We start from the raw sequence: 12,782 nt of genomic DNA, 5'->3' as shown, positions 1-12,782 counted from the left end.
AAATATTCCGAATTCAAATGTTCTATAAACGTTTATTATTCTTTCTTATCAGGTTTCCAATAATTAAATATGTAATTCATATATTTTTTTGTAAATAAATCTTGACTATGTGATATGAGATGATATGAAATCGAGTGATTTTATACATATTTCGATTCGTGTGCTTTGTGTTTTTGTCTATCAACGTTCACCAGTGAGTAAATAAATTTTAATAGACGAGACGATAAAGCAAGCGCCAAATAGGGCTTTTAGTAATGACCGCTCAGTCTCCGCCGGGACTTGAGCTCATTTGTAAGCCAAAAATATATTACATCACTAAATACACTTATCTATTTTTATTTTAATACTGAATAATGTATGAAAGCTGTATAATTAATTGGAATACAAATGTTTATAAAGCGAATAAATTGCTTTTAAAATTATATATTTTCCGCAGTTCGAGTATATTCGTAAGCGTTATAAAATACCATGTAAATAACGTAGTGTATGCTTTATATCTATATAGGTATTATACTTATGACTTCTAATTATTGCCAATGATAAATACAATCAGCTTTTATAGATTAATTATTATAAAAATGTTTTATTGTATGCGTTTAAATGTTTCTCATTGTAATCTACGTAGTCAAAAACCAAAATGAATGTTGAATAGTTAAAATAGTAATGGTTGAATAATAATTTGATATCACAACCACAGCTTAACTTTTTATTGGATACTAAAATAATTCCGTTCCTTCATTTTCATTTCTGGAAATTATCAGTGGTGTTAACACCTGACACGGGCCACTTATTTCGTAAGTGTTAAGAGAAAAAAGTTTTATAATCTAGCTTACTTATGATTACAAGTATCATCATACTATAGTAGAGTTTAAAGCAGATCAAATGTTATATTTTGCGTATAGCTCTGGTTATTATCAGTCTAACATAATTTTGCTATGTTCCACGATAGCCCTAATAGCCCTTTCTAAAAATTTAAATTCAAATTTAACTTTTAACTCTAATTTCATGAAACTTTTGCATGAGATAACTTACACTTGCGCTGACTTTGTCTTTTTCAGCAGACGGCGTTGACGCTGTAGGAGTTTCCGTTGTCTTCTCTTCGGCTTTACGATCTTTCAGAGCTTTCAAAAGTTTCCATTTGCTTCCAACAGTAGTGTCTTGCTGGACTGGTACTTGCCTTCGCGCTGGAATTGGTGACGGAGGCATATCATATTCGTCATCCATTTCATCGCCACTTACAACAGGACTATCAGGTCCTGATGTTTCACCTGATCCAGTGTCGGCGTAAGATTTGTCATCGTCAGACTCTTGGTCGTGGTCTTTAGTGCTATCAACACTTTCTTCGATAGAAGGGAAAGTTGTTATATCTTTCCATGTTTCTTTCATTGGAGATTCATCATACTTTGTCTTCGTTTGAGCCGTTTTCAATTTCAATTCCCTGAGTACAAAAGACATTTTTTCTTTCAAAACTTCAGGAGGGTCTTCCATAATATCTTCAAATTCGGGCTCTTCCGGTAACGTGTCATGTCTATCAGCCTCTAACTGAGATTGGTGCTCCATTTCTTCCAGCTTTCTCAATTCATAACAATACCATTCGTCTTCAGAGTCAATACTGTCTTCTGTACTTTGTCTTCTAGACGAAACTCTAGATCCACTTCTCCAAGAATGCGTGCTTCGACTGTCATCATCATCATGCTTGTTTGGAATTTCCAAACTTTGTTGATGTCTAGGCTGAAATTTATTCTGAATGCCCCGACTACTTTGCATTGACGGGCTTCTTTCTGTATAAATCGTATTTTCTTCTGATACTGAACTATTTACGATCTCGGGTGTTGTGGGCTTGCGAATTTTTTTTTCTTTTGATGTCATGTTATCATCGTTACTTTGTTCGTGCAATTCTTTGTCTAATTTAGGAGGTGATATATCGGACATTTGTTCATCTGATATAGATGTCGACTTTCTCAAACGATATTTACCCAGTGCTCGTGATACCGCAAATTCTTGTGAGCTTGCACTGTATGGTTTGTTTCCTTCACTTTTTTCATCGTCTGATGTAATACTCGCTTTTTTGACATCGCCTATAGTTGCAAATATAGAGGCTGGCGACTGGTTAGGGTCAATGGTGTCCTCTTCGAATAAGTCAACGTTTGAAATATCTGTGTCAATATCCAATTTCTCTAATTCCTGTATGTTATCTTTTTTCATCTGACTAACACGAGCAAAATGGAAATCTATATCATCACTTTTATCCCTTGGTAAAGTATTATTAGATGGAAATTTTTCTTCCTCCTCAATTATGCATTCTGTGTCATCATCCTTAAATTCTATACCTTTTTCCTGTAAATCCTGAATTAATTGTTGTTGCTCCACAATCTCCTGATTATTGACTTTTCTCTGTTTTGGTTTAGATGCTACTTTAGCAAAAACATTATTCTCATGAGCAGAATCAGAAAATACACTATCGCTGTCTTCAGATTGGGCACTGGAGCGGCCCCCTGACCATTCGGTCTCAGAAGTTTCGGGGTCCGACAAAGACTGATGACTAGCTTGATGTTTTCGTCTCGCTTTCTGTAGTAAGCCGGACATCGATGCCACCAAATGATATTTCTTTTTTCTCCTCTGAGCTGACATTATTCTTTCTTTTAATGATTTCTCCTGGATTGGTTGTTCAACGTTGTCTACGCCAGAGGGCAATGAATGTGATCTATGTTTTTTAGGAAGATGGAGGTCTGGTAGCCATTGGCTCATGGAAGACATGGCAGACTTTAACGACGAAGTTCTTTTAGGTTTCTTTAATTGTTTTTCTTGGATTTTACCCTTTAAATTAGAAGAAATTGATAGGTACCCAGATTCCGAAACCAGCATGCCACCCGATTCTACGTATTGATCTTTTCTAACTTTTTGATGATCGTTCATATTTTGCTTTTCGTATCCTTGATTTTCATGCATCACATTTCCATTACGTTGATCAAATTGTTGTTGCTTAAAATACTCTTGTTGCAATTGAGTTTGAAACTGCTTTCTTTCTGTTATGCTTAATGAATGTGATTTCAAGCTCGACGTTTCAAGTGAGCTTGTAGGTGACCTACTTCCTCCTTGCCAAGAAAGTTGATCTTCTAACGTTATTCTTTTGGGAGAATCATATCTTGTTGATGTTGGATAGTAGGAAAGAGCATCAGTAAGGTTACTGGGTGGGTAACCAGTTCGAGTTCCTGATACTTTATAACCATTTTGGAAGTACTGGGATTCACTCACTCCCATAGTGTTTGCTCGAGTCAAAGTTCTTTTATTATTTGTATTGGCTACTGACATAACCACAGTTTGTGCATGATAATTAGGTTCTGGAGGATAAGGATCAATTGATGGTCTTTGCACTGATTCAGAAATTTCATTACTATCTAATAATTCGGAAAAATTCCTTTCGTCAGGAAGCATACCTCTTGGGGTACTGTAAACTGTTGTAAAAATTGGTTGTCTATTTCCAGCGACAGAATATATTGAGGCAGCTTCTGAACTATAATAATATTCACCAATATTGGTTACTTGTGTCATTTGGTTGGCTACCGAAAAATGCATTTCACTTTTGTAATAATCACTTTCAATCTTATCTTGGAATTTTTGTAAATCTCTTGAACTACATACGTTTTTCAACAATTGCTCGTTACTTCGTAAGTTATAATCAATTTTCACATTTTTGTTTTCGTACATATATGAGTCGACTAAAGTTTCTAAATATGGCTTAGGTTCAAGTTCATAGGGCATTCTTTGCACTGATTGAGGTGATGTCATTTTCATTTTGTAGACATCGTGACTAGCATGTGACAGTCTGCCTGTTTTTGGTGATCCGGGACTCTTTTCTAAGCTTGACCACCCGCTCATGGATGACAAGCCAGAATCAGATTTTGCAGCGACAATGTTAGTACTGTCTCTCTTGACGTGTTTTGGTGAAGTTTTAGGTGATTTAGGTGATCTGGGACTTAGCCTCATGTTATCAGATGTCATTACATTCATCGTTGATAACATAACATGATTAGCTGATAGATCATTATTATTTTCTAAACAAGGAAAAACATCAGTTGTATTTGGAGCTGGGGGAGGTGGACTAGGAGACTTACGTAACGCACTTTCATTGTACGTCAAATCTAATCTAGTATCAACTGGATCATCATATATTTCATTTACCGATAGAGGAGAATGTTGTTGGGAATTCGTTTTGTATAAATCTGACAAAGTTTTTTGACTTATTTTGTTCGAATAATAATTTGGTCTGGAACCATCACATACTTGATAAGTTGAACTGTATTCAAATCGTTCTCTTGACAGAGCACTAGGTGATTTTGATGTCTTTGCTGCATTTATTTCAGCATTTGCAACAGCAGAACTGTATGCCAAACGACCAGTTACTGTAGTGTATGGCTCTGTTGTCGTTCTTTCGGGGACGAACTTTCGACGAGGCGATAGATTTTGTTGTAAATAATCCATTGATCTTTCAGCAACAACATTATCGGTGAGTGACAGCCTAGATGGTGATTTATCTCTACCAGTACCATCTTTAGGAATATTTAGCATAAAGTCATCAAAACTTTTCATCATTTCATTCATTCCCCAACCTTCACCTCCCGAATAAACACCCTTCAATTGTTCGTTTATTATATTCCCGTCTTCTGCAAGAGCTTTTGCTTCAATTTCCCTATCAATTTTTGTAATTTTGGGATCTGGTGTCAGTAGCCTGGTTTTTAAATCCCTAATCTCTCTAGATTCGTTTTGTAATTGAGATGTTAACCTATCTAACTCATGTAATTTATCTACTGTAATTTGATCTATAGTGCTTAAAGTTGATAAATGCACTAAATCTCTTTCGCTGATGCCGGGTCCTCCTTGCATACCGCGATAATCTTTATAGTCAGTCGAACTATAAATTTGTCTTGAACCTGTAGGAACAATTTCAATGTCTGTTTCTTCTGGAGCTTCCCATATCATATCCAATTGTGAAGTAGGTCTAGAAGCATCATCACATACCAAATCGTCTCTATACGCTTGGTTTAGACTCTTATAAAATGCTTCGTTGGATTCCATTATTTCTTCTTGACTATCCAAAAGTGCAGAAGTTCTTCCTATATCCAACCCTTCTTCTATACCATCCTCCACAGTTCCATTTCCTAAAATTTCTCGGATAACTTCGAGCCGTGTCATTGGATCTCTAGCAACAACATTTCGACACGTATAGAAATCGAGCAAAGTTGATATTACACCCTGTTGATCTGCGAGCAATGCTTCTAATCTTTCCAACCGTTCCCACATTCTCACATATTCTTGACTTAAGAGATCGAGGGCCCTCCATGCATATTTCAATTCCGTCTCGAGGATGTTAAGACGTGTGCCGAGGCGTTCCATATAATCGTTGATGATGTAATCGCCAGAATAAGGTGGTAAGTCTGGTGGAAGAGCAAGGGAACCACAGTCGTCCATATCGACCTCGGCACCCCCACTCCCTCCGCCCTCGCTTCCCTCCATCCCGCCGCCTGCGCATGCCCCAGCATTGTCGTGAATTTCGCGCATCATCTTCGGACCGGATAGTGGGTAGCACATTACATTTTTCACTATGAGTCATCCCATATCGTTTTATCGTTTACACTATTCACGTAAATCTGTTCTTTGTATTCGACATTTTCCAAAGTCATTTTAGCACACTGTAATAATGTTCACGCACATTATTTGTTACACTTTTTTTGTTTGTTTATTGCATAAATCGTTTTTAAAGTTTCAACACTATGTGTTTTATTTTGTACTGAGACGGAATTAATTGTATTTATTGCATCAAATGTATATAACTATAATGTCAAAGAAAAAATACGTTAGTCACTGTATTATAGAAAAAAACACTCGTATGTACATAAAACTCGATTATGTACACACTAGTGCTGCAGGAGTCAAAGGATTACCTCAACGGAACATATTGACTTGACAGAGTACGATCGAAGCTATTTACGAGAAGGAAATAGTTCAGAAAAATGTATTATAACTCGTATCTATAGTCAACATTTTCCTGTCGGAGGCAGCTAGGCAGTTCGTATTTGATTCCACGTGAGTTTAATCTACCTCAGAGGTGGAAGGCGTTGCTCGGCAAGGATAGGAAATTGGATAAAATGAAAGGAAATTAATGCCGAGTTTCACCACCGCTTCGCTTAAATGACCTTGTGACTATTAGATTAAAAACTCTTAGACGTAAACGGGAGACCTCGTTGTCATTATGAAATTTTAATCAAACGACTCAGTCAGAATATTACACGGTAACACGAAAATCGTACGTAAGTAGCTTTTTTTTTTTTTTTTTCTTTTCTGTTTGCATTTCATTATATCGGTAAACCTGCTCATGGCCTGTCAATAATTATCGGGTTATTGTAGCCTGTAAATATCTCAAGATGAACGTCATCTTGAGATATGAGGTAGAAATCTCCAATGATTTTATTTCGTCTGTCTCACCTTTGAACTCTGAACGCATGGCTATAAAAAGCACTATACAATACAACATAAACATAAAACAGAAAAAAAACATATAATACATCTTGTTCCAAGCTTCTGTATTTTTGCCTAGAAGATTTTGTACCGAAAAAGGTAATCTTGAATGGTTTTCCTTAGTACGCATACAAGTCAGATCCTAAGCTAACAAACTGCTCGTGACCGTCTTTTCCCGCCATTGAACTGGTATTTTAGATAAAACATTTGCGGGTGAAGTAGTTTTACCTCATCTATGTTACATTAGCGTTTAAGATTACCTAAGCGTTGTAAGGAAATGTTATTTTCTTAGAAAACGTAAACGGTACTTTATATATTTTTTCATTCTATTAGAATACTTTCAAACTATATCTAATTATTTTTACGTCAATTCATAGCTTCTACGCTACGAAAGTCTTAACTAAAAAATACAAACATTACAAAACGAATAATTAATTAGCGTTCCGTAAATGAGTCCTATAGGGTACGATGCAAAGTAATCACCAATTGTCTTTCCGCTCACGAAAACAGAGTAAATTAATGGCAATGAACCAACAACGGTGTTGCTTGGAATGGCAAAACCCAATTGAAATGCCTGGATACCGGCCAAAATCAACAAAGAACTTTTCTTTGGCGCTAATTGAATTTGTAAACCACACTCTCGGTCAAATTTCAAAAGTAATGTCGCTGTTTACAATACCATTCAAAATACACAGTGGTGGTTTTCAAAACAAAATGGCTTCGCTGATTTAATAACAGGTCTAACTATATATACTAGAGGTCCCGCAGTAGTCGAAATTCGACTATAACTAATTGGAATTGTAAGTTTGTACACTTGTTTGTGTATTGTATTTTATACTTCTGTAATCACAAATTTCACCAAGACTGACAAACAATATTTTATCTATTCTCAATTTGACAACAGACGTCAAGAACAAAAGTTTGACAATAAATAGTATGCATGCGTGTGTGCGTCAAATACATGGTATGTAGTGTGTGTAATGTATTCTTTATTGATTTAATGTATCTTTTATGCATTATTTTTAAAAAATATTAGCATTGTGCACTTCTTCTCTATATTCTCTATAAGTGTGGAAAATTTCATACTCCTCCGTTCGCGCAATTTTCGTAAAAAGGGATACAAAGTTTTTGCTTCATGTATTAATAATATATAGATTTTGTGGACAATAGTAGAAGTAAGCGACTAAATAAGTAAGTAAGTAAACAACATTAACTTCACGTTCGATTTGTTTATTTTTTAAGGAAAAATGGAGTCCTTTAGGACTACAGTAGAGTCCTGTAGTATTGAGGGTTTATTTAAGCGTGTTATAATCATTATTCGTTAAGCCCTTCTGTATACTAGAACAGCGTCTAAACATAACTAGCTCTTTATTGTAATAGCAGACGTTAAACCAATCTATGAAGTATGCATTTGAATTAGTACAACAATGGGTCCAATTATAGCTGCGATAGCGCAAGATCTTGTGCAGACTATCTTGTGAAAATAAGAATTCAATTTTATAAAACGGAGTGTGGTTTTTCATTTAATATCAATTACTCTAAAGGATAAATATTTTTAAGTTCGATAAGCTGTGAGATCAAACGCCTTTCTCCTCGATATTTCAGGAAGGGTCCACAATTTTCTACCTGCAGCGATCTTTTCAATTTCCTCACTAGGGTTGGTTGTGGTTAAACATAAATTCAACTTGTAACGCACAAAGAATTTATAGGGTATTCGCTCTATTAATTTGTTCCGTATTTTGCTCATAAACCTTGTCAAAAGAACTGCTGAAATAAATATATTGCGTTAGGGTTTCATTGTGCTTTTACGCTGATATTTTCTACAATGATTTATGTGCTGTTAAGAAAAGTAGCTTTCGCTTAGTTTCTTTAAATTTTTATTCTTGGCAACAAGTAAGAAAATAGAGCCAGAGCATTTATGCGGAATCCATTTAAATTTAAGGAAATTAGTACCGAAATTATACTGTGTTTCAAAAGTTTATCTTCAAACTATAATAGACATTTAAAATTACATGATTTTCAGTTATAAGTACAAATATGATGAATCAATACTGTACTGAGACCTTAGAACTTATATCTCAAGGTGGGTGGCGGCATTTACGTTGTAGATGTCTAAGGGCTCCAGTGACCACTTAACACCAGATGGGCTGTGAGCTCGTCCACCGTTCTAAGCAATAAAAATAAAAATCAGTGAAACCTAATTTTGATAATTTGTATGTCACAGGAGGTTACTGTATTTGGATGTTACTGGATTCCTTTTTACTAATACACATTTAACAGAGTGAACATAACTTTACTCTTGAATTGACAGCGTGCACACAGATTATACCGGAAACGGAAAATGATGCAAACAAAAACATAGATTACTATTAGACATTGCTTAGTAGATATTTAACACCTAATAATAATATAATTAAAAAAAGCAATGTTCAAAGAGCTAAGTAATACGAGATTTAACATGACAAACATCAATAAATCACAAGGTCGACGCGTGCCAACAGTCGGTCAGGCATTAACGTTGTAGATGTGGACTCCAGTAACTACTTAACACCAGATGGGCTGTGAGCTCGTCCACCAATCTAAGCAATAAAAATATAAATATAAAAAACAATCAAAACCTAATAATAATAAAATTAAAAAAGCAAAATTCAAAGAGCTAAGTAATACGAGATTTAACATGACAAAGATCAATAAATGATAAGGTCGACGCGTGCCAACAGTCGGTCACGGTGTGTGTTCGCGGCGCACAAATAGACTGAGGATTACTACAGCTGGTGTTGCGAGCCTGAACGTGAATGCAGGTGTTGGCAATGGTTCAAACTCCGACACAGATGGCGCATTTCGTGAACACTACTGAGAATTATGACGCCAAAACTTAATGAAGCCTTCACTGTATCGAACAATCTGTAGGGAAGTAATTTTCTATAGTATACTTTTTTTTTATTGCCCTTGTACGCAGACGAGCATACGGCCCACCTGATGGTGAGTGGTTACCGTCGCCCATGGACTTCAGCAATGCCAGGGGCAGAGCCAAGCCGCTGCCTTCCGCTATACTTTCAAAAAATATACTTGATTATCGTTTAATTATAAAACAAATACGTAATAATTGAGTTTTATCTATATATTAATACGTGAAGGAAAAACTTTGTAGCCCTTTTTACGAAAATTGCGCGGACGGACGAGTATGAAATTTCCCACACTTATAGAGAATATAGAGAAGGACTGCCGAATGCTAATATTTTTTTAATTATGCCTAAAAATACATTAAATCAATAAAAAAACATTACACACACTACCATGTATTTGTCGCACACACGCATGCATACTATTCATTTATTGTCAAACTTTTGTTCTTGACGTCTGTGGTCAAATTGAGAATAGATTAAATATTGTTTGTCTTTATTAATATTTTTTTATAGTGTAGCCTTAGCGAAATTTGTGATTATAGTATGTGTAGAAACATACAATTCCAATTAATTATAGTCGAATTTCGGCTACCGGGCGACCACTAGTTTTCTTAATTTACTAGGTTATCAATTAATTGTAAAATATTTAATGTATTACATTTCCTCTGAGCCGCTAAATAACAACTGAAAACTCAAACCAGCCGCGTTATATGAGAAGAGCTAGAAAATATTTTGTGTGCAGAATGTTTAAAGCGGAAAAAAAATACAGAGAGAGGCATTTGCATGGAAAGTATAAGCCAGGATTGTCAACCGACGATTTTGAGCGTGAATGTGCTTCCGCGCAAACTTCACAACACCTCACGCTCATTTCATCCACTGGCTACGTTTTTCACGTGTATCATCAACTCTTTTGTCATGATTTTTTTGAAATAGTAAGCGAAATTTCACCCTTTATGATTGTTTTAGAATATGCTCTGTCGAAAGATTTTGACGAAAAAAAACTCACTGAGATAAAAAAAAATATTGCTTAGATGAGTGGACGAGATCTCAGCCCACCTGGTGTTAAGTGGTTACTGAAGCCCCTAGACAAATACAACGTAAATGCGCCACCCACCTTGAGATATAAGTTCGAATGTCTCAGTATAGTTACAACGGCCGCCCCCATCCTTCAAACTGAAACGCATACTGCTTCATGGCAGAAATAAGCAGGGCAGTGGCACATCATAATATGATATTACTTACAAAATTGTATTTGTGTTGCTAAGAAAAGTATTGATGGAAAATGAATTTACGGAAGTTCATGCCTGTAGTTTGGAATGGTGATGTGGATTATGCATATTACTGGTCGTAGGAGGTCTTGTGAGTCCGCACGGGTAGATACCATCACCCTGCCTATTTCTGCCGTGAAGCAGTAATGCGTTTCGGTTTGAAGGGCGGGGCAGCCGTTGTAACTATACATGAGACCTTAGAACTTATATCTCAAGGTGTCTATGGGCTCCAGTTACCACTTAACACCAGGTGGGCTGTGAGCAAGTCAACCCATCTAAGAAACAAAAAAAATGAAACTGTCAAGAACAACAAGCGCGATTTTTCTATTAAAATTCACAAAACTGTAGAACTCACATCTTAATTTCGTAATAAAGAATACTACTCTTTACTTTTCTCATACATATTTCTCTGATACTCACATTCGCTTCAGTCTAGGTAAAAAATATTCCGATCCCAGTGATAAGGTCACGTAAATCAAATATTGGTAGGTAATAAAATCTCGGAGCGCCTGTGTCAGAGATATCCGATATTACGTTTTATATAAAATAAATGTGCACTATGTACTTTTATGTTAGCATATTCTCTCCTGATGAAAATACATAGTATTTTAAGACAAAAAATCATCATTTTCACATTGCAATAACAACAATTCAAACTGTGCAAACAAAAAATAGGTTAATATTAAACACTAAAACAGTATCTTTTCTTGACACGTTCTTATTAGCTTAATATGTATCTAACGGAATATTTGAACAACATATTCACCGACTTTAAGACGTTTGATCAACTTGAAAATTTGCCATGCATCAAGGACCGATGATAAGACAATCATTTTATAGCTTCGTTCTAATATCCTGTCAACAGGATAAAATAGGATGGAATGAATTGTTAGATAAGTTTAGACTAGACAAATTTTTTTAGATTTTAAAACTACGTATTTAAGCATCAAAAATGTTCTCTACCCCTGTCGTGGCGTGCAACCTCTTTGACAGGACATTAGAACTACACATAGACACAGACTTAGACAGAGACTTGACAAGAGTTCGAAAAGAAATGGAACGAGGGCGCACGTGACCAGCGGCACGCTGTACATTTTTTGACGTCCTTAAAGAAAGACACAAAAAGAACGAAGCGATCGTTCTCATATACATATGAAAATAGTCGACAAAAGAACGAATTGACCGTTCAACTGATCCTTCGAACGTTCAAGTGGTAATCGACCGTTCATCCCCCAAATAAGGTATTAAATAATAATCCTTTGCAACACATACAAAATTTACAGAAACAAATTTTCGACTGTGACCTACTTCTTTGCACGTAAACCATACCTCCACGGGCTGCTGACTTTTTTCGTTTCGTCAGCGGCAAGCCGCGATCCCTGGTCGCCTGTGTCAACAACCTTTCTACGACAAATGAGGAGCAAATATTATCTCTCTCGAAGGACAATCGAATAAAGACATTTGTAAAACTAGAGTTTGTGAAGTTTCATGTGTTCTTGGTTTTTTTTATTATTCTGCTAGGCGGTTGGATGAATTTTACGGCTCATCTCGAGTTCGATGGTTACCAGAGCTCAAAAGCCCCTATAAATCAGGAATTAGTCAGTTATTGAATACAATTTTGCATAAAACTGTTTTATTCAATCCTAACTGACGCGACGCATTTTGATCATGCTAACAAACACATTCTTCATGTCGAGCCCTAAAACGATAAATCACTACATAGTATAAAACAAAGTCGCTTTCTCTGTCCCTATATCTGTCTGTCCCTATGTATGCTTAAATCTTTAAAACTACGCAACGGATTTTGATGCGTTTTTTTAATAGATAGAGTGATTGAAGAGGAAGGTTTATATGTATAATAACATCCATTAAATAGTGGAGAAATCAATAATAAATTACAGTTTCCGAAGCGAAGCGAGGGCGGGTCGTTAAGTTAAAATGTCTACATAAGTCATAAACACAATTCAAAATGTCATTTGTAATCTATACTTAACACACAAAAAATCGTCAAAAAATTGCGCAATATAGGCATAACATGGCATAGATCATCCGCGAATTTCATGAAAATTAATCACATGCGTCGGTGTCAGAT

The 12,782-nt window shown here is 35.8% G+C and overlaps 1 protein-coding gene across 6 annotated transcripts in view; it reads right to left on the bottom strand.

The window, feature by feature from the left end:
* The window catches only part of unc-13 (protein unc13 homolog), a 79,118-nt gene that overhangs the window by 53,477 nt on the left and 12,859 nt on the right, over window positions 1-12,782 (bottom strand). For all 6 annotated transcript variants that reach the window (XM_028181462.2, XM_028181466.2, XM_028181465.2 and 3 more), the window contains exon 2: window positions 1,033-5,831. In XM_028181462.2, coding sequence (XP_028037263.2) covers window positions 1,033-5,589 — 4,557 coding nt within the window. In that variant the 5' untranslated portion in view covers window positions 5,590-5,831. The remainder of the gene's footprint in view (window positions 1-1,032; window positions 5,832-12,782) is intronic.

This window comes from Bombyx mandarina, chromosome 21 (assembly GCF_030267445.1).
Source record: "Bombyx mandarina strain Sakado chromosome 21, ASM3026744v2".
In the NCBI taxonomy this organism is placed as follows: Eukaryota; Metazoa; Arthropoda; class Insecta; order Lepidoptera; family Bombycidae; genus Bombyx; species Bombyx mandarina.
Note: the sequence above shows the minus strand (reverse complement) of the source record. Positions and strands in the feature narration are given on the sequence as shown.